Source organism: Diospyros lotus, chromosome 2 (genome assembly GCF_014633365.1).
Source record: "Diospyros lotus cultivar Yz01 chromosome 2, ASM1463336v1, whole genome shotgun sequence".
In the NCBI taxonomy this organism is placed as follows: Eukaryota; Viridiplantae; Streptophyta; class Magnoliopsida; order Ericales; family Ebenaceae; genus Diospyros; species Diospyros lotus.
The window spans coordinates 16300786-16324065 of record NC_068339.1 but is presented as its reverse complement, the minus strand read 5'-3'; the positions used below and the strand labels follow the sequence as shown (position 1 = coordinate 16324065).

The 23280-nt window shown below is 31.3% G+C and overlaps 2 protein-coding genes across 7 annotated transcripts in view; one reads left to right on the top strand and one right to left on the bottom strand.

Moving 5' to 3' along the window:
* Positions 1 to 15416: 15416 nt before the first annotated feature.
* LOC127794167 (dammarenediol II synthase-like) lies at positions 15417 to 22030 on the top strand. Its single transcript, XM_052325097.1, has 19 exons — positions 15417 to 15441; positions 16036 to 16261; positions 17665 to 17853; positions 17974 to 18063; positions 18161 to 18358; positions 18468 to 18552; positions 18798 to 18964; positions 19078 to 19266; positions 19388 to 19501; positions 19594 to 19713; positions 19834 to 19953; positions 20056 to 20154; positions 20355 to 20411; positions 20511 to 20557; positions 20647 to 20790; positions 20872 to 21049; positions 21332 to 21412; positions 21520 to 21603; positions 21731 to 22030. The coding sequence occupies exons 2-19, from the start codon at positions 16052 to 16054 to the stop codon at positions 21851 to 21853; spliced, it is 2295 nt and encodes a 764-aa protein (XP_052181057.1). The 5' UTR covers positions 15417 to 15441; positions 16036 to 16051; the 3' UTR covers positions 21854 to 22030.
* LOC127794168 (DNA-directed RNA polymerase subunit beta) overlaps positions 17762 to 23280 on the bottom strand; it is a 51448-nt gene continuing 45929 nt past the window's right edge. For 3 of the 6 annotated variants that reach the window (XR_008021574.1, XR_008021576.1, XR_008021575.1), the window contains one exon: positions 18497 to 18634. The gene's annotated coding sequence lies outside the window, so the exon portion shown is untranslated. Of the gene's footprint in view, positions 17886 to 17958; positions 18168 to 18486; positions 18635 to 23280 lie in introns of those variants that run through there. The other 3 variants (XR_008021578.1, XR_008021577.1, XR_008021579.1) reach the window with 3 other exon arrangements.

Here is a 23280-nt window from a genome sequence, read left to right as displayed (position 1 = left end):
CATGTCAGGATAACCGCCTTGGTTTTCGTGCCAAACCATTTGGTCAGGAAAGTTGCACTAGGATGACTAGGTGGTCCATATTGTGTTATTCATGTGGGATGTCAGCTTAGGATGTTATCTGAATAGTGTAGCCATAATTCTCCAAGGGCGTGACGGAATAATAGGGGTATCTTGTGTTGGTGAGTGTGCTGGGATAGCCGCCTTGGTTTCCGTGCCAGGTCGTTTGATCAGGGAAGTTGCACTAGGATGATTAGGTGGTCCATGTGAAATTTTGGAGTTGAGATTGTATGGTGGTTCTCAGATGCTGAGAGTGGGAACGTAATCTGGAGAGATGCGTTGGCTTGCCCTCTTAAGCTGGAATCGCGTCGTCGTGTCGTTGAGTCGGTATGGTGGCATAGCTTTTAAAGAGATTGCTCTTTTCCTGTGGCAAGTTTAAGCGCTTGGGATTCTCTTGGGCCAGGGCTTGCCGGGTGTATTCGTTTATTTCATGTCTTGTATTCATTCATGAAAAAAATATGTTTTGAACTCTCACTTAGATGATTCATCATCTAATGTAGACTTTGTCCCTGAAATATTCAAAAGTTCCAGGTGAAGGTAGCCGGTGCGAAGGGAAAAGGAATTGCCGATGAGTGACAGTGATTAGTAGATAGTTTACTTTATGTTGTTTTCAATTATGTTGTTACTTTTGATGACGTCATGCAAACTTTGGTTTGACTTTATAATATGAATAAAATGATTTCGGTTATGGCCTGTTAAGGTTTCGATCTAGCTTCCGCATTTAAGATGATGTACCTGTTTTAGTTTATTGATGGTTCATAATTGATATACTGAGAAGGTGTAACGGGATCTTCAGGGAACGATTTTTGTGATGGATTTTTATTTGGAAAAAAATTTATATCCCCGGAATCTTACTTTACGTATCGTTCCAGAGAAGTGGGGTGTTACATCACCTGTTTCACCATTCATCTTCTCACCATCTTTCTCCCTTTCCTTTTCCCCTTCAATTTTTTAAATTATTTTATTTAATTTTATATTTTATTATTGTAATCCCACTAATAATTATTTCTAGATATTTTAAAATCTATTTTTTAACATAAATTTAGAAAATAAAATACTATTTTTAATTTTTATTTTTTGATAATTCACATTAATCATAAAATATTATTTTAATCATAAATTATTGTTGGTGTTAACATACAGTTTTGAATGAATTTGATAATAAGGATATGTTGGTAAAAAAATCCTTATCTAGATATTTATCATATGTATTTAAGAAACATATGAAAAAAAAGATATAATTCTCAACAGATTCCAAAAAAATTAACCAACGGCCTAATAGAAATTTTAATATGTTTCATATTTTTATCTTGATCATTTCATATCTTGATTAGAAAAATATTATGGTATTATTTTAATACTTTCTTATCTTACTCATTTTAACAAACGCTACCTAAATAAATTTACAATAATTTTATATTAAATAGATATGAGATTAATACAAGTGAAAAACTAAAAAAGCAAGCTATGAAAGATTTTAAATTGTAGCAAGTTCATAGAGTTACGCAAGGCAAACAATAATAATTTAAAATTATGTACTAAAATACAAACAAATAAAAAGATAATACAATTCTTAGCAAACAATACAAACTTGACAAATAAATAAATTATAATTTTCTAGAATCTTCAATACCTTTACAATATCTTGTTTTGTTAAAAGGAAGACATGAAATAAATAATAGATAGAATAATAAAAATTAATATTTTTACCTAGTAATAAAATAATAAATACATGCACTTATATTCTATTATAATATAAGCAAACATATAGTTGCCAAACCCCTCATTGGACTTTTGTTTTCGTGGGCCAAGCCGAGTTCGATTTTTTTCTAAAACAAAGGCGTGTCAACTTAACCCATATTACAAAAAGAGAAGGCTTTGGCACGTCTTTTAAGCTTTTGATAAAAGAGTCGTGCTGAGTTGTGGATCTATAGGCTATGCCAGCCAAGGTTCTAGTAGTAGTTGCTAGAGGTTGAGCCAAGTGGGGCAACCCGTGCAGATTTAAAAAAAAAAAAAATTCTCTCTTAAAATATATTTTACAAGTGTTTTAAAAATATATTTTTATTTGTTTACAAAAATTGAAATAAACTTCCAACTATTTTTGCTAGTTAATATTTTATAGTCTTGAAATTAAATATTGTAATCTCAAAATTATTTTTGTTTATTTTATTTATCAAATTTACTCGCAATAAATTGTCAAATTTATTAATTTTACATGGTCCAACCTCTCTAACATCTCTTAGACTAAAATTGTATATAAAAAATTGCTCATGGGGTTGCCCCCGATAGGACTTGGATGCTTATGGTCATAAAAAAAAATATATAATTTAAATAAAAGAGAACAATGAGTTAATAAATCATATAAAAGAAGAACAAATTAATTTTTTGCCATTGATGTCGAATCTCTTTCCAATGCCAAAAGTACCAAGAAAGAACTACCTTCGAGGTTGCCCCGAAGACACTTCGATTAATTATATATATATAAACATGAGAGAATAATAAGTTATTAAAAATTACCCTTAGGGTTAATCCAACTCCAATGCTTAAGTTAGGATAATTTCATAAATAAAATATAATTAGGTGCAAAGGAATAATAAGTTATTAAATCCTACAAAAGAAAAATAAATCCGTACTTGAGCTGTGTCCAACCTTCTTCCTATGCTAAAAACACCTATAAAATTTAAGTTAATATAGTTTGATGAGATAATAACAAATTTAAGTGAAAAGAAATAATTAATTATTAAAATTCATTAAACAAGTTCAAATCGTTCCTTAAAAGGTGTCTAACCTTCCTCATAGAATGAAAGATGATCATCCCCTAGTTATCTATCAATTATATCCCTCGTTGATCTGACTTACTAGATTCTTCTATCATTCTATCTATTGGTGGTTGAATTTGGCATTCACCAATCCTAAAAACACATATATGCACATTTCTAAGATTAAATGTGATCTCTTTGGGTTCAACACTCTGTTCCTTGTAGAAAAAATAAACTTCAATTAACATTAGTTAGAATTATAGTAGATTTGTAGGAATTCGAGACTCCCTACAATTAAATAGTGTAATGAATAAATATTAAAATGATTGATTCATCTAAGATTGAAATGATTAGGATTGAAATATATGTGTGTGTACACGAAGGGTTGCTCACATGTCTTATTACTTTTTCACGTTAATTTTTAGGTGTTGATAATTGTACATGTATTTTATTATTTATGAATCCCTTTTTTTTTTTTTTTTTGTCTTTAATTTGTGTGTGATCCATCACCCATGTAGACTACAAGGTGTAAATGAGTTGTATATATAACTCACTTTAGCAAAACACACACATGTAATTGTAGGGATTCCTTGCTGCAATTGAATAGTTGCACTATTTAATTGATTGTGCATTTGAAAGAATTGAAGAACCAAATGGGAATGACTGTGTGTTGTATACAATACAATTTGAATTGTAGTTCAATTGGAGGGATTCCCTGGACTCCCTGCAATTGAATAGTATATATATTGAAGAAGAAAATGAAAGGATTTGAAGAAGAAAGATTGAAATGATTGATGAAAGGATTCCCCGGAAGAAAGATTGAAGGGATTGATTAAAGGATTCCCTGGAATCCTGCAATTGGATAGTGTATTGAAGAAGAAAATGAAAGAATTTGAAGAAAGATTGAAAGGATTGATGAAAGAAATGATTGGTCATTGAAAACACAATAAGAATTAATTTTTTGATATTCATCGTCAACAGAAAACACAATTTGATGGATATAAAAATATATTATTTATTAGATAAATGATAGCAAGTTGACTAAGAAGTGACTGGAATTTAAAAGAGTGAAAAAAAAAATATATTATATTTGACTTTTTTAATATGAGTTAGTCTTATCTTCTACTTAAACTTCTTTTAACTTAATTTTATTGTAATCAATTGTAATATTACTTGTGAGACTAATATATCATAATGACTAAATAATTAAATATTAACTTCAAAACCTAAATTATTGTAAAGATTACTTGGTTTATTATAGTTTGACTAATTTGAGGAAACTTTAAACCAATCAACAACATTTAAATAGTGAAATCAAACTAAAAAGTTATAATTTAATTTAGTTTAGACCGCAATTTAGACTTTATATATGTATACAACTCTAAATCATAAACCCTAAATCCTAAATAAGATACTTTATTAATAGTTAATCATAATTTATTTTTGTAAAATTGTGCAATAATTTGATAAAGATTTGGAAACAACATTTTTTTTTAGCAACTAGAAAGGCTTCAGGTTTGGAATCATCTTTCCACTATCTAGTTCCCTTGATTATTGCAAGGTTGGCTTTAGTTCACATTTAGTGTCTCCCTCTGAAATATATTCGATAATGTTTTGTAGATTTTAGGTTTTTTAATTTTCGAAACGTGAAGTCTTAGTGTCTGAATCTTGTATATGTTAGTTTTCTCGACTGCTTATGTTGTGCTTTAGGTATGCTCTTGAATTACTTGTGTACATTTTTATTTTTTTTGTTTAATATATTTTTAATTACTAAAAAAATAAATATATTTTACATGATCCAACCAATCTAACATCTCTTAGGCTAAAATTGTATATAAAAAATTGCTCCTGGGGTTGCCCCCGGTAGCACTTGGATGCTTATGTTCATAAAAAAATATATAATTTAGATAAAGAGAGAATAATAAGTTAATAAATTATATAAAAAAATAAACTAATTTTTGTCGTTGATATCGAATCTCTTTCCAATGCTAAAAGTACAAAGAAAGAATTACTTTCGAGATTGCCTTGAGGACACTTTTATTAAATTTATACTTATATACATATATATATATATATAAACGCGAGAGAAGAATAAATTATTAAAAATTACCCTCAAGGTAAGCCCAACGGGTTTAAGTTACTATAATTTCATAAATAAATATATAATTAGGTGAAAAGGAACAATAAGTTATTAAATCTTGTAAAAGAAAAATAAATTCATATTTGAGTGGTATCCAACCTCCTTCTTATACTAAAAACACCTGTAAAAAATGTCCTTGAGATTGACCTAAGGGCACTCTAATACTTAAATTATTATAGTATGATAAGAGAATAATAAATTTAAGTAAAAAGAAATAATTGATTATTAAAATACATTAAACAATAGTTCAGATCGTTCCTTAAAAGGTGTCCAACCTTCCTTGTAGAATGAAAGATGATTATCACTTTGTTATCTATCACTTTTATCTCTCATTGATTTGAGTCACTAGATTCATCTATCACTTATATTTCTTGGTGATTGAATTTGGCATCCACTAATCTGGAAAGCATATATATGCACATTTCTAAGGTTAAATGTGATAATTTTGACCTCTTTAAATTCAACACTCTACTTCTTGTAGAAAAAACAAACAAAAACTCCAATAAACACGAGTTAGAATTGTAGTAGGTTTTAAATTCAACACTCTATTTCTTATAGAAAAAAAAACTCTAATTAACACAGTTGGAATTGTAGTAGGTTTTGTAGGGATTTCTTGTGAAAACTCCCTACAATCTTGATCTCTTTATTAAATTCAACACTATGTTCCTTGTAGAAAAAAAACAAACTTTGATTAACACCAATTGAAATTATAGTAGATTTGTAGGGATTCCTCGCAGGGACTCCCTACAATTAAATAATGTACTGAAAAATATTAAAATGATTTATTAATCTAAAATTGAAATGATTAGAATTGAAATATATGTGGGTGTGTATACACGAAGGGTTGCTCACATGTCTTATTACTTTTTCATGCTAATTTTTAAGTGTTGATATTTGTACATGTATCTTATCATTTATGAATCCCTTTTTAATTATTTTTTTTTTGCCTTTAATTTGTGTGTGATCCATCAGCCATGCAGACTACAAGGTGCAAATGAGTTGTATATATAACTCACTTTAGCAAAACACACACATGTAGTTGTAGGGATTCCTTCCTGCAATTGAATAGTTGCACTATTTAATTGCTTGTGCATTTGAAAGAGTTGAAGAACCAAATGGGAATGATTGTGTGTTGTATACAATACAATTTGAATTGTTGTTCAATTGGAGGGATTCCTTGGAAGAAAGAAGAAAATGAAAGGATTTGAAGAAAGGATTCCTTGGAAGAAAGATTGAAAGGATTCCCTGGAATCCTGCAATTGGATAGTGTGTTGAAGAAGAAAATGAAGGAATTTGAAGAAAGATTGAAAGGATTGATGAAAGAAATGATTGGTAATTGAAATATATATGTATGTGTGTATAGAAGAATTAATTTTTTGATATTCTTCCTCAACAGAAAACACAACTTGATGAGGTAAATGATATAGTAAGTTGACTAAGAACTGGCTTGAATTTAAAAGAGTAAAAAAAATATTGTGTTTGATTTATTCAATATGCATGAGTTAGTCTTATTTTATACTTAGAACTTCTCTTAGTTAAATTTATAAATTTTATTACATAAAATCATCTAAATATTAGTGAAACTATAATTTGAACTCATAATCTTGATCTCATAAAATAGCGTTTTTAAACCCTTAAATTTGAGCCATAATTGACAAAATATAACTTAATTTTATTGTAATCAATTGTAATATTAACTAGTGAGTCTAATATATATATAATGCTGTGATCAGTAATAACTAAATAATTAAATGTTAAATATAATATTAACTTCAAAATCTAAATTATTGTAAAGATTACTTGATATATTATAATTTTGACTAATTTGAAGAAACTTTAAATCGGACAACAACATTTAAATGATGAAACCAAACTTAAAATTATAATTTGATTTAGTTTAGACCGTAATTTAGAAGAGTTAGTTACATATACATATCTATATGACTCTAAATCATAAATTCTGAACCTTAAATAAAATATTTTATTAATAATTAATCATAATTTTGTTTTTGTAAAATTGTACAATAATTTGATAAAGATTTGGAAACAACTAGGAAGTTTTCAATAAAGCATTTCGAAGCAACTTTAATTAATTTGATTTTTAATTAGTTTAGACCTTTTAATTCGTTTGATATTTTTACTTTTGTGTCCAGTAGTACTTTACTCTTTGTTTATTCTTTTTAATTAGTTTATATATCTTTACTCTTTCCTTTTAACCTTTTGATTACTTTCTGCGTTAGCTTATCCAAGACTTGTTACTTTGTTTATGTTAATTTCTTATATAAATTTTTATGAAAGTTAAACTAAAAATCAATTGTATAATTTATTCACATTAAAATTTTTAAACCAACAAACATTGGCTAATCATATATTAAAATAGTTTTTGGTACAATATATACTTTTAAGTAAATATTATATATAATATAACATATAAAAACAGTTTATAATTGAATTTGGGATTTTTTAATATAAGGAGAATGAAAGAAATATGAGAATATTGTAATAATATATTTTATAATATGCTCATAAAATTATAAAACGTGACATAAAATAAAATAAATATCCTTGTAGAAGGGATAATTATTGATGATTATTGACAGAGACAGTTGGGGAGTAGAAATTTATTAATTATTTATTATAAATTGTTGGGATTGAGACCAAAATAAAGTTGGTTGAATGATGAGGGGCCCCCCTATAGCTACATATACATGGGTGCTATAATTTGTGGTTGTAGCCAAATAAGACCTTTAATTAAGGGATGGCCAAATCACACTCACCAACCAACCAACCAAGAGGGACGGATGAAGGTCCATTTCATGGCCATGCAAATTTTCAATTACCATACACTATAACGAATTAGTCAAAGTCGTCCGGTGAAAATTGAACGTTTGGATGGTGTTGTATTTGAACTGACATTGTCAAATTTATTGCACCATTTTGCGGTACAGAATTGAAAACTCATTTAATGGTTCAAATTAATTATTTCATAAAATAATATTTAATAGGTCTTCCCATTAATTTTAATTAATAAAGTCATAAAATAATAAGATAAAATAACAGTATCTAAATATGCACTTTTATATATCCAAAATGGGTGAATATTAAATGTTAAATTAAAAATTACTGTTAGTTAAATACAACAATAAATGTGTAGTTATGAGTGAGTAATAACGCAAGCATTAGATATCCGAAAGATTTGCAAGAAAGGAAGTGATTAGGGATGCGACGTGTCTCCGCGCGAGCCCCACTTTAATGATTAAGTCAGTTTATTTTTGAGTGAATATGTAGTAATAAAAGAAATGCAATTGAATTAAAATTTTCATTATATCTCAATGGGAAAGATTGTTCTTTATTTATAAATAAAGGATGAACTTGACAGATAAAATATAATACCCACGTTTCTCACGATCACTCTTCTAAGTTTTCAAGCAAGTACATCGATTAATATAAATCAATTAGGTACCAAACAAAGACGTTAACGAAAACATCAAATACAAATTCAATCACCAATTTACATCAAAAGTAGGTAGGATTTGACTCAAACCAACCGATTCCTGGCGATGATGACATGCGGACAGTGTTGGCATTGGAGAATAGAGAGAGAGAGAGATTAGAGGGGTGGCGACAGTGTTGGCTTGAAACAGGCGAGATCGAGATGGTGGTGATCGGCGGTGAGAGGTGGTTAGCGGAGGTGATCGTAGGAGATGGTGCAGGGTGATGTCTAAACTTTGCAACGGCGAACAGCGCGCCTTGAACGCGGTAGAGAGAGAGAGAGGGAGGGAGAAGCAAAGGTCAGAGGTTAGCGGCCAACCATTCATTCCTTCATTTATTTTGCTACTCCCTCCAAATAACTTAATTAGTTAAAATTCAATTTTTAATGTTTTACATTTAAAAGATTTTGTTGCTCATTAGTTAATAACAATAACAATAATAAGACGGCAACAGGAAAAGTATGAATTTCTTTTATTATTTTTTCAATTTTATCAAATTTGACCAGGGCCGAACGGTTCATGAGGTTTATGAGACGACTCCCTTAGGGCCCATGAAAATTTCACAATTTAGGGGCCCATAAATTGAAAGTGGCCCATGCAAATTTCACAACTTAGGAGTCCATGAAAATTTCACAACTTAGGGCCCATGCATTTTCCACAGACCCACCCCCTTTTCGCGACCATTCTCCCTCCTTTTCTTTCGCTCGCTGCCCTAGCCCTACTTCTCTAGCTCCGTTGCGCCTCACCCTCGCTCTCGCCTCTCGCTGCTACTCCGTCATCGGTAGCTCGCTGCCTCTCTCTCATTTTGCTGCTCTTCGCCCTCGCCCTCGCTTTCTCGCCTCTCGCTACTCGATCAGCGATCGCTCATCCTCACCGACTTGCCTCGCCCTCATGGTCGGTGGCTCGCTGCTCGGGCGCTTGCCCAGCAAGCATCGCCTCTCGCTGCTCTACTCAATCGATGGCTCGCCATCGCCCTCCGTCGCTCGCCCTTGTAGGTTGTGGCCGGTGGCTCGCTACCTCTCGATTACCAATTGGGTCATCAGATTCAGTCTTTCAGATTTGCTTCTCAGATGCTCTAACTCCAGATCTGCTTCAACTTTCAGCGGTTAGTTGCTCCTTCATTTCGTTTCGTTTATGCTAGTATTCTTCATTTCGTTTCGTTGTTTATGGTAGTTTTTAATTGATAATTTAAAAAAAAATAATTTTATTCTTATGGTATAAATATTTATTTATTTTTTATATTTTATTATAAAAAATAAAAAAAATAAAATTTGAATGTACTATACAATTCGGGGCCTATTTTCACATCTCGCCTCAAGGCCCCAAAACTTTAGGTTCGACATGAATTTGACGTCCATATATATATATATGTGTGTATATATATATTAGGTAGGTTGAAGAATTAATGGTGTGTTTGATTGCATTACTTAGAATTTAGTTCTAGATAATGATTGCTTAAAAAATAAAAATCACCTCACCCCCTAGAAAATGAATTTCATAGAAAGAAATTTTAAATGCTTGTACCATATACATTTTTTCATAAAAAAATTAAGAGTGTTTGATTGTTTTTATAGAAAATATGTGTAATAATTATAAATTTTTATAATAAATATATACAATCAAACACATTCTAAGTATAGCCACCAAACATAAATTGGCCATTTAATGCACGTAGGCAAGGGATGATTATTCTAGGATAAATTTCAATGTCCATTTTTCAATTTTATATTAATTTATTAGAAAATATGAAATTTTAAACTAATGATTTAATTTACCCAATTATTATTATTATTATTATACAACGTAACAAACTAAAACATACATTGTATGACAGCTAACTTGGAACATCGTGGCCATTCGTACGTGTAGGCTTAGGGGTTTAGAAAATTGGGTTTAGTCCCTACATTTCCTTTTGTCCGATTTAAAATTAATAGCCAAGAGCAATCATAACTTACACACTAAGTTTAGAAGTCCACGTCTTATGTCTCCCACCAATTTTTGTAAATATATAGATGTCATTTAATTTTATTTATTTTTTTAAATATAGACTGAAGTTTAAATATCCCGAACAATTATATGATCAAATAATTAATAATTTTAAATAATAAATGAATGAGTAAAATAATCATCTTTACCCAAACACACCATATATATAATGTATCGACTATTAAATAGTAATCTCGAGTTGACTACTTGAGTATCAATAATAATATATTTGTATTTTAAAGTGTGGGTCTGTGTCTACTGTCTAGAGATTGCTGCTTCTTTGTTTTGAATCACTGCACAGCAGTGATTCAAAACAAAAGAAAACAGGCGTATCTTCACCACCTGCTTTGAAGGCATAAATTGAGAAATAGGAGTACTGTGATTTTTTAATTTGCTGGGATCATATCTTCACCACCTGCTTGGATTAGGGATGGGTTAAAGTCAATTTCTTGAAATATATAGGAGGAGGGTCAGACAGCAAACAGGCGTCTATATCTTCTTATTAATTTAAGAAAGAATAAAATCCCGTCATTTACCAACGATAATACATAATACCTCTTGCGTTGAACAGAACAATAGTCGGTTCCCAAATGTTGGATCAGGATGACAAAGTTGAGTTTATTAGCCACGAAAAGGCAAAATATAATAAATATTGTGTGCTCTGATACAAAAGTATTATTTCGTTTTGTCAGAATATATAACTAGTGGATCACCCATGCGATGCATGGATGAATGGATATCGTAAAAAAAAAAAAAAAATTATTAAAGTAAAAATTATATAATTTAGTAGTTACAATAAATGAAAATCACAATAAAGAAATAAAAATAAAATAAAATAATCGTATTACAATCATGAAAATACAACAAAAAGATTATAGATTTTGAAAGATTTCCTTATATGCATTCAAGGGTAGACAAATAATTAAAAGCACATAACTCTATCCTGAAACCATGTAAAAATAAATCTAAATTAACATGTAATACAATAAGCAATGCGTAAAAAATAAAAAAATTACACAATAACAGGAAAAAAAAAAAACAATAACCAACCTTTTTATTTTGAAATATACATTCAAGGGTAAACTTTTTTTGGGGGGGATTTTTACGTGTATTTATCTCATATGTGCATACCACACGAACACTCAAGACCTAATTTTTTTTAGTTGCATTCACATCACTCACTTGACAGAATAGTGGTGCTATGTTACACTAGAAGACCAAATTGGGTAAAAAAATACGATTAAAATTTACTAAATAAAAGTAAAAAAGAAGAGAAAATTTGAGAAAAATAATCGAGAAAGGAGAAAAGAAGAAATTGAAGGGTTGAACGGCAATGGAGAGGAAGAAGAAAGAGAGATATTTACTTTTTTTTATTAATTTATCTTCATTCAAATTCTCCTATTTTTCTCAATTTATCAAATCACATGCCACCATTAAATTTCTCTTTTTTCCTACGTTTTGCCACACAATTTGAATCTTACTCACTTAACATAATTTTCAAAACACAAATTTAATTTGCATTTAATTTCTCCAAGTCCAACATATAACACATCTTCAGTGTAGACTAATGGGAAAAAGGAGAATTAATAAATGACAATAATCAATTAAGTTGAAAAATAAAATTATGACATTTAAAATTATAAAAAATAAATTTAAATTAATTAAATTGTATGTAAAATAAAGATAATTTAAATAATCAATTAATTATATAAAATAATAATAATCAAATTTTCAAAATTGATTATCCATACATGACTTTACATATTTCTCCTAACAATTAATTAACACATTTAAGACATGTCAAATTTTTAAGGAAGTAAAAAAAAAAAAATTTAAAAATAAAATTATAACATTTAAGTTATATATAAAATTATAATATTTAAAATTATAAGAAAAATAATTTAAATTAATTAAACTATATATAAAATAAGGATAATTTAAATAATCAATTAATTATATAAATGATAATAATCAAATTTTCAAAATTGATTATCCATGACTTTACATATTTATCCTGGCAATCAATTACCACATTTAAGACAGGTTAAATTTTTAAGAAAGTAACCAAAAAAAAGTTAAAAAAATAAAATTATAATATTTAAATTATATATAAAATTATAACATTTAAAAATTTAAAAAATAAATTTAAATTAATTAAACTATATATAAAATAAGAATAATTTAAATAATTAATTAATTATATAAATAATAATAATCAAATTTTCAAAATTGATTATCCATACATGATTTTACATATTTCTTCTGACAATCAATTATCATATTTAAGACAGATCAAATTTTTAAGAAAGCAACAAAAAAATAAATTTAAAAAATAAAATTATAACATTTAAGTTATATATAAAATTTTAACATTTAAAATTATAATTTAATTAAATTTAAATTAATTAAACTATATAAAATAAAGATAATTTAAATAATTAATTAATTATATAAATGATAATAATTAATTTTTCAAAATTAATTATACATACATGACTTTACATATTTCTTGTCGCAATCAATTACCACATTTAAGACACGTCATATTTTTAAGAAAGCAATAAATAAAAATAAAGTTAAAAAATAAAATTATAACATTTAAGTTATATATAAAATTATAACATTTAAAATTATAAAAAAAATAAATTTAAAATAATTAAACTATATATAAAATAAAGACAATTTAAATAATTAATTAATTATATAAATAATAATAATCAAAATTTTAAAATTAATTATCCATATATGACTTTACATATTTCTCCTAACAATCAATTATCACATTTAACACATGTCACATTTTTTAAAAAGCAACAAAAAATAATAAAGTTAAAAAATAAAATTATAACATTTAATTTATATATAAAATTATAATATTTAAAATTATAAAAAATAAATTTAAATTAATTAAACTATATATAAATAAAAATAAAATAAAAAAATTACTTGACAATCGGTATTCAACAGTATTACCAAATATTTCAAGATTTCTCCCGATTTAAAAAAATCTCATTTTTCTGTAATTTATTTCAATTAAAATTTTATGCTAATATTTAAAAATTATTAATATAGATAAATTAATAATATTTATCTTGACTCTTCATATACCAGCATGATTACACATTATCCAAATACTATTTAGTTATAAAAAAAGCATTTACATGTTCCAAAAACTACATGTTTCAAGAATTACATCTCCAAGACTTAATTAATGACCTATAAAAATTCTATTTCAGGTAAGCAAAAAAAATTAAAAAAACATAATAAAATATCAAAATAGTAATTGAAAATGGGCGAAAAAAAATTTGACGACTGTTTTGTTATAATATATATATATTTATAGATATTAATAGAAAGTTAAAGTTGAAAGAGAGAAAAGAATGATAGTAAGCAGGGGAGTCAAAAGGCAAAATTAGGTAATTGGTGGAAGAAAGGGGGTCAAATTTGGAGTATTTCCCGTTCCTGTGTTTTTTTATATTGAGTCAGGGATGAGACGAGGAGATATGGGTGAAGCAAAACAGGGATAGAAGAGATATCGCAACTGTATTGGCAACGCAAAATTATGATGATCGTAGATTTTAGAATCAATCTATTTTTCGATCAAACAGAGATTAAGTGTAATAAACAAAAATATAAAATAAAAAAATACAGTCACAACTCATACACACAAACTAGTGACACAGCAAAATACGTGTTCGAATTAATAGATCTTACTCACGACAGAAACTGTACTTCTAGTCAATCCACTAAAATCTCAAAGTTATAATGGATTATAAGATCTCAAAAGGAAGTAAAACAGTATTCCAAAAACAACAATTGAAACAAAATCCAAAAACAAGAACAAGTATAGATCTGTTCAAACTGATCTCAAAATCAAGGTCTAGGATTTGTTCTTTTTAGTATACTAATATCTCACGCCTCATACGCTTAAACACAATAGAGATTAAAAGCAACACCTACTTATCAACTGATCTTACCATGAAACAACGAATCGATCGAACGAGAGAGAATGATTCACAAGATGTGTCTCGCTTCAAGAGACACCGATTAGGGTTTCAAAAAGTAAGTAAGAGAGATAATGAGAACATTCTGAAAATTAGGATATCGGATTGCTCCTTTATAGCAGCGCCAAAATAGATTGAAAATGGGCTGGGCCAATAGCAGAACAACACAGAAAAATGCATATGAAAATGGGCACGATCCATAATAAACTCAGCCCGGCCCACAAGATTTATATATTAACAGAATATATATAATCAGTATTTAAATTCAACTCAAAAGAAAATTAAATGTAACTTAATTTTATATACAAATTATGTAATCAGATTTGACAAATTAAAATATAAATGAGAAAATATTTAAACAATTTGACAAATTAAAATATAAATGAGAAAATATTTAAACAATTTTAAATCACACAAATCAACAATGATAATAATGGCAAAGACTGGTATCGTCGTTCACACACGTATTTATTTGTACAAATAAATAAGAAAGAGAAAAAAAAAAAAAAAATGGAGTTCGAACAACTAGCTAAGGCAAGGGCCATGACTTCAGTCACATGGGTGGTGCGAAGTCTATAAAGTTGTAGCCCCTTCTCTCTTTTCTTATCTCTCTCTGCGCATCCTCTGCAGCTTTTTATGCAAGTGAGAAAATTAAAGGTGGTGTTTCCGTGCTTCTTCTTCTTCTTCTTCTCTCTCTCTCTCTCCCCGTTGATTACTGTTTCTATTATTACTTGCGCCAAATCTCCATTATATCTATGCCAAGCAGAAAGAAAATGCTAAACCCATCACCTTAATTTTTTCTAATAGAAAGAAATTGTATGATATATACAGCTCGGGATCGATGATTCTCTTCTTCCTTCATTCTCCATAATATAAGTTGTGTTTTCGGTTGCTTGTCTGAGATTAGGCTTTGTACTTCGTCTCAAAGTAACGTTCTTTCATAGACATATCATCTACTTAACACCAACCCACCCTTTATAACCGACACCAAGAGGTGGGAATTTGTAAGCTTCTTCTGCACATGTTAAAACATCTACATCCCCAACTGCTCTCTCTCTCTCTCTCTCTATATATATATATATATATCTTCCTCTACTTGCGAGTCCTAAGCCAAAATTTAATTGTTTTGCTCTTACAGTCTAATTTCATCACTTAATCTATTCAAATTCTCTTCCTATAATTACTATTGTTACTATTACCATTTGTCTTTTTTTTTTTTCAGTTAACTCGGTGTCCGAGCTTCGCCCACCATTTGCCTTTTTGTTTTCTTTTTGGGAGTGTGATTTTGTTCGCCCTATAGCGGAGTATATTGCCATTTCGTTATTTTTCACCCTCAAAAACACTGAGGGTGATAGTCACCCCGTTAAAAGGGGTGAACAAAATTGCACTCGGGGCATTTAAAAGTGTCCCTGAGTCTGACAGAAGAATAAGCTTTGGTGGACACATTACGACAATTGAAGGACAACTCTTAACTCAAACAGCAATAGCTGCAAATTAAGGGGATGAGAATTTAGCAAATATTAACGTTATTAGTATGATGATGATGATGTTGTAATTTGAGTTGAGTCTTAAAAGGTGGTGATATTTATTTGGTGCAGAGCAGAGAGCAGGGAGATGTGGAAGCTTAAGGTAGCTGAAGGTCACGGGCCTTATCTGTTCAGCACCAACAACTATGCGGGAAGGCAGATCTGGGAGTACGATCCCGAAGGCGGGAGCCCGGAAGAGCGAGCAGAGGTTGAAAAGGCTAGAGAAGAATACAAGAGGATCTACAAAAAGGATAGAGCCAGGGCTCTTCCCTGTGCTGATCTTCTTATGCGGATGCAGGTAGCTCACTCCACTATCTATCCATCAATCATTAATTTTATATATGTATACATAGTCAAATAAGCTTTTTTTTTTTTTTTTTTTTAAAGTTACGGGCTCAAATCTTTTAACCCTCCTTGTTGGCCAACCATCACTTCGTAAAGAAAATTACCCTCCCTTGGTGAGATGGTGGCTCTCACCTAGTCTTATTGGATTCGAGAGAACAGTCAGTTGAAGGTCTAGGCACCCTGTAATAAGAAAGAAAAACATTCATGTTGCGCACCACCCCAAATCAGTAATATGTAGAATTATTATTCAAAATTTTAATAACATTCATATCAAATCACTAAGAATAAAATAAATAATAAATAAAAACATACCTATATCTATTGTGATAATTGATCAAAACGGGTATTTTGACCTTCTAATTGATTCGTAGTTTCTATAAAATTTCTCTGTTGATGGGATGCAGAGAGAAAAACTTAACTATCAATTGGGGACCATAACCTCCTTATATCTCCTTATATAACTGCTAAAAGTAGTTAACAATTTTTAATGTTTTTAAATTAGTCCCTCATCAATTTAAAAATATAACTTATGTCTTTACACATTAATTTCATGATAATTTAATACTCAATAGCTCAAAAATAAATTTTATAGATCATTTTTAATTAGGTAAATTTTAAAATAGCATTACACATTTAAAAATACATTTGTGACCCTACCGAATCATTTATTTTCAACATGATATATACATATAGAGGTGGAGCATAATCCTCATACGTCCTATTATTTTCCTCCCTTGCTCTTCTTCACGGAAGCAAAACTAAGACACAACCATGACTCGAAATGTAAAGTCAGTTTCTCTCTCTCTCTCTCTCTCTTTTTTTCGTTTGGGGGGGGGGGGGGGGGGGGGTGTTTGCGCGCTAGATAGAGCCAGTCTTAGAATTCGTTTTGGGTTTGTCTTTTTCATCACAAAGAAGATCAGGAAAAACCAAAAAGCTTCTTTTATGTCTTTACCTTTCTGGAGGATCTTTGGCATTATAGCCTAAGTTAGCAAGAAGAAGACCTCACCTCAACCACCCCACCAACCCGTGACAATCTGTAAGCTAAATATATATTGATATTAATATAACCCCTTGAAGGTGCATTTATCTAATCGCCCAGGGCCCAATCGGAAATCCCTTAACCCAGCACATCGTAGATCTAAGCCCACACTGGGAAAAGAAAAAGAAGACAAAACAATAAAAGATCTAAGCCCACACTGGGAGTACTGTTTTTTGAACTAGAAAATGTGGAAAGAAGTTGGATATTAAAAAAAAAAAAATTATTATTTCGTAATTCATACCTATACTTGGGTTGGGTAAGAAACGTATATTTGGGAGTTGAAGATTGATTAGAGCATCATGTATTGATGTGGTCAGCTGAAGAAGGAGAACAGCCACATAGATCTAAGTATACCACCAGTGAGAATAGGGGAAAAAGAAGAAGTCACCTATGAAGCTGCGACTACGGCTTTGAGGAAAGCTGTTCGACTGAACCGCGCCATCCAAGCAAGAGATGGTCACTGGCCAGCTGAAATTGCAGGCCCAATGTTCTTCACTCCACCCCTAGTAAGTTTCCTTTCTTCCTTCCAAATTGCAAACTGCCAATGCATGCACATATTATATATAGACGGATGAAGCTAAGACGATAAGAGTTGGTAATGTAATACTTACTTTTGTTTTGTGCAGCTTATAACATTGCACCTAAGTGGAGCAATCAACACCATTCTAACTCAAGAACACAAGAAAGAGCTCATTCGCTATATCTACCTTCATCAAGTATGTATCGTATCAATCAATCAAATCAAAATCCACACACACACAATATATATATATATATATATATTGACTGGTGTGAATATAATTTTGTGTGAAGAATGAGGACGGGGGATGGGGATTTTACATAGAGGGGCACAGCACCATGATTGGGTCGGCACTTAGCTATGTGGCTCTCCGGTTGCTGGGAGAAGGGCCTGATGATGGAGAAGGCGGAGCCATGAGCAAGGCCAGGAAATGGATCCTTGACAATGGTGGAGCAACTGGCATTCCTTCCTGGGGAAAGACTTATCTAGCGGTACAAAAAACAAAACAACACATTAACACATTTCTCACATTAAAAACTAACTTCTTTTTGCAGCTGCACTGCGTCTAAACTGTGTTTTTCTTCATTTTTGTTTGTGCAGGTGCTTGGAGTGTACGAATGGTCAGGCTGCAACCCGCTGCCCCCGGAATTCTGGCTTTGGCCTTCAATTTTGCCTTACCATCCAGGTAATAAATAATTTCAACAACATTAATCCACTTGCAAAGGTTTTCTTAAAATAAAAAACTCACCATATCATGGTGAGTGGAACTGCAAAAAAAAGAAAGAACAATAATAATTATTATTCCATTATCTTGATGTCACGTTTTATATACAAAGCTCATACAAATAGGACAAACAAACCCAGATGATAACTTCTTAGCCAATCAGCAGCATAGGTTTGTCTAACTCTACCTACGCTTTGGCAACGCAGCAAAAATGTGGTGTTATTGTCGGACTACCTATATGCCAATGTCATATTTATATGGGAGGAAATGGCACGGGCCTATCACTGATTTTATCAAGCAACTGAGGCAAGAAATTCACACCAAGCCATATGATGAGATAGATTGGAACAAAGCGCGTCATGATTGTTGCCAGGTTGGGGGAAATCTGTCACTCCAGATAGAAGCGAAGATTTTGAACTAAACACGTTCAAAAAGCTTAATTAGATAAGCCTCTTTGTGCTTAGTCAATTCAACTAATTAATGCAGGAGGACCTCTACTATCATCACAGCTTCATACAAGATCTGCTCTGGGACACACTCCATTATCTAAGTGAGCCGATTATGAGCAGGTGGCCCTTCAACAAAATCAGAGAGAGGGCCATCCGGAAAACGATAAAGTACATGCGGCATGGAGCAGAGAGTAGCAGATATATCACCATTGGATGTGTGGAAAAGGTTGTTACTGCTCTATCTCAAGAAACATTTATATGGGTTTAGCTTCAGATTCTTGGTTCTGTCTAGATGGGTTGGTGTGGTAGTGATAATCAGATCTAAGTCTATGACTTTGTCATTACAGAGTCTGCAAATGATGTGTTGGTGGGCAGAGGACCCAAATTGCGACGAGTACAAATACCATCTTGCCAGGGTTCCTGATTACTTGTGGCTTGCCGAAGATGGAATGAAAATGCAGGTTTGGTTCACCAACAAAAACTGAAATTTCAGCCGCTATGTAACCTAAATTATCTACTGAATTTCAATTGAACAAGCCTGGTATCATTGCAGAGTTTTGGGAGCCAGCTATGGGACTGTGCTCTTGCAACTCAGGCACTTCTAGCGAGCAATATGGCTGAGGAATATGGGGATTCTCTTAAGAAGGCACACTTCTACTTAAAAGAATCACAGGTTAGTTTCTACTCTGCTATCCGCACCAAAAGAAATATGAATATGATATCCTTTTTGGCTTTGGAAGAAGATGCATTAAATGATTTCACTCATAACATGGTGGTATCTTTCAATTTGAAGATCAAAGAAAATCTTGTGGATTACGAAAACATGTATCGCCAATTTTCTAAAGGAGCATGGACTCTCTCTGATCAAGATCAAGGTTGGGCCGTCTCAGATTGCACAGCTGAAGCACTAGAGGTAATCCAGCTTTACATTATTACTACTAGTGTGCATCAATTCAGCAGTAGTTACAAGATTAGATTGGCAATTGTCGTAACAAATTCCCACATCTCTCTGCAGCGTCTACTAATTCTTTCACAAATGCCTACTGAGATTGCTGGAGAGAAAGCAGACACAGAGAGGATATATGATGCAGTCAATGTCCTCCTTTACTTGCAGGTAGGTATAGTATACGATGACTTTATTTTTCATTAGACTGATTGGTAGGTATATGCTATTTAGCCACAGTACCTAAAAAATTAAGGCTTTGGAACAATCATTGTCAAACATTAGGTGAAGGTCCTGGGTTTTACAAATTTTTGAGGGAAGGCAATACCACTAACCATTGGTTATCTTTCCTTCTCTTCATTTGCATATAGGGTCATGAAGGTGGTTTTGCTATTTGGGAGAAACCAGTTCCATTACCAATGTTACAGGTAACTTTTGTTCTAGACAATAGCTTCATACTGTTCTACAAGCAGAGCACAACAAACAAGATTTCTTATAGCCTAGGAATCGTGATTCTCCTTGTTTAGGTGTTGAATCCCTCGGAGATTTTTGCTGACATTGTTGTTGAGACAGTGTAAGAGCTTGTTCTTTCTTTTTATTTCATTATCACTTTATGGAATTTCAATGCATGAAACGTTAAACCTTGGCTACATACTTAATTAGGCACGTTGAATGCACTGCATCGATTATTCGGGCTCTGCTAGCATTCAAACGCCTACATCCAGAGCATCGGGAGAAAGAAATAGATGTTGCTGTGCCTAAAGCAATACGTTTTCTTGAGGACAGACAATGGCCTGATGGTTCTTGGTAATTCACTTTGCTTCTATATTCATCTAAGCAAACACAATAATTCTTTGGCTGTTGAAGATAATAAGGAGATATTGACAGGTATGGGTACTGGGGAATTTGCTTCATCTATGGCACATTCTTTGTGCTAGGAGGGATGGCTTCAGCTGGAATGACTTATAACAACAGCGAAGCAGTTCACAGAGGTGTCGAGTTTTTGCTTTCAATACAAAATGAAGAGGGAGGCTGGGGAGAGAGCCTTGAATCATGCCCATCCATGGTAACTCTTAACTCCTACTTCTAAGTTTTGTAGTCAATTACAATCTTGGCTTTTTTAACGATTTGAACACTCAAATGAACAAGATCCAAATTCCAACGTCACTAAAACCCAAGAAAAATATTAAGAAATTAAAGTAAAAAGAACTGAAAACAAGATCAATACATGGAGGATCAATCTGCCAAACTCATCAAATCAACTCATGAACTGGTAGAACTATTAACAATCCTCCGTTATTTCCTCTCTGTTTTTAATCATTCTCAATTATTTTCATGCCCAAAACAGAAATATCAACCACTGGAAGGAAATCGAACAAATCTAGTACAGACATCGTGGGCTATGCTAGGCCTTCTTCACAGTGGACAGGTTAGTATCGACTCCAATGTTGAATTAAAAATCAGATAGTGCAATTCAACTTAGACCTAGGTGAATAATTTGCATTATAAAATCATGAACTTTTTCCTATTGGCTAGGCTGAGAGGGATCCAACACCATTACATAGAGCAGCAAAGCTACTAATTAATGCACAGATGGATGACGGTGATTTTCCACAACAGGTAATTTTGCTAAGACAGAATTTAGTGTTTAGATTTTCTAGTGTTGTTTTTTCACCCAAAAAAAGAAAAAGAAAAACAGTCATTCAAATACTATGACTTCCTTAACCCTGACAAATTACTATTGCAGGAAATTACTGGAGTCTACATGAAGAACTGTATGCTACATTATGCACAATACAGGAACATTTTCCCAACGTGGGCACTGGGAGAGTACCGCAAACGTGTTTGGCCTTCTTCCCAGAAAGCCTAAGTCTTGTGTGTCACTGTATACTGCCAATGTAAGCCGTAGTGAGTCAATAACCAAATCAATTATCAGTACAATATTGGAAAATCCCATGTATTTTGTAAGTTATAATCAGTAAAATGTAAATCACTTGTATCAAGTCTTCCAAAAACATGTTATACTTCGTATCAAATCTTCTGAAAATGTTAATCGTTCTTTTCTAATGAAAGAGAGAGCAACTTATACACAATTACCTAGCCAACCAGCTGAGCAGCACATTTCTTTGTAATCCTGGCAGCAGCTTCTAAGGCTCTACCCCAAAGCTGAAACTAAGCTCCAATTGTAAGAAATGGCTAAAGAAAAGAAAAACTAAAAAAAAAAGGAAAGAAAGAAAGGAAAAAAAAAAAAAGGTAAATCAACATCTTTGTTCATAAAAGATGAAAAATAAAATGTATTAGTGAATAAGGGAACAATTAAGGAGAGATGGAAGGAGTATTTCACAAAATTATTCAATGATGGTAGAGACACAAGAATTATGTTAGGACATCTTAGTAACTCTGAAGAAAACATGAGCTATATATTTTATCGACACATAAATTCAAAAGAAATAAGGCAAACATTAAAAAAGATTAAAAATCATAAGGAGGTGGGGTCAGATAATATACTAATAGAAGCATGAAAATGTATGGGAGAAGAGGGCATCTCCTGGCTAACGAAATTATTTAACGCGATCCTTAAATCAAAAAATATGTCAGATGAGTAGAGAAAGAGTACTTTAGTTCCCATATACAAGAACAAAGGAGATGTTCAAAACTGTGAAAATTACAGAGGAATTAAGTTAATGAGTCATACCATAAAACTCTAAAGAGAGTAATAGAGCAGAGGCTTAGAAAAGAAACAGACGTCTCAAAAAATCAATTTGGTTTCATGCCTGGTAGGTCAACAATGGAAGTTATATACTTACTGAAGTGCTTAATGGAAAGGTATCGAGATCATCAAAAGGACCTGTATATGGTATTTATAGATCTAGAAAATGCCTATGATAGGGTCCCTAGAAAAGTATTATAAAGGGTTTTAGAGAACAAATGCGTCCGAATAGCCTATATACAAGCCCTTAAGGACATGTATCACGATGTAGAGACAATGGTCAGAACATGCGAAGGGGATACTGAATCGTTTAAAATTACAATGGAACTGCATCAAGGTTCTACACTAAGTCTATACTTATTTACTTTAGTAATGGATGAATTCACTAAACACATTCAGACAGAGGTGCCATGGTATATACTATTTGTAGATGACATAGTGTTGGTGAATGAAACAAAAGAGGGAGTGAACACTAAGCTTGAGTTGTGAAGAAACAATTTGGAATCTAAGATATTTAAATTAAGTAGAAGGAAAATATAATATATAGAATGTAAATTTAGTAAGAATGCAAGAGTGGATGATGTTAT

Coding starts and splice junctions, on each gene's coding strand:
- LOC127794167 (XM_052325097.1), top strand. CDS start 16,052: ATGTGGAAGCTTAAGGTAGCTGAAGGTCACGGGCCTTATCTGTTCAGC. Junction 19,714..19,833: donor TCTACTTAAAAGAATCACAG/GTTAGTTTCTAC, acceptor TTCAATTTGAAG/ATCAAAGAAAATCTTGTGGA. Junction 20,412..20,510: donor TTCCATTACCAATGTTACAG/GTAACTTTTGTT, acceptor CTCCTTGTTTAG/GTGTTGAATCCCTCGGAGAT.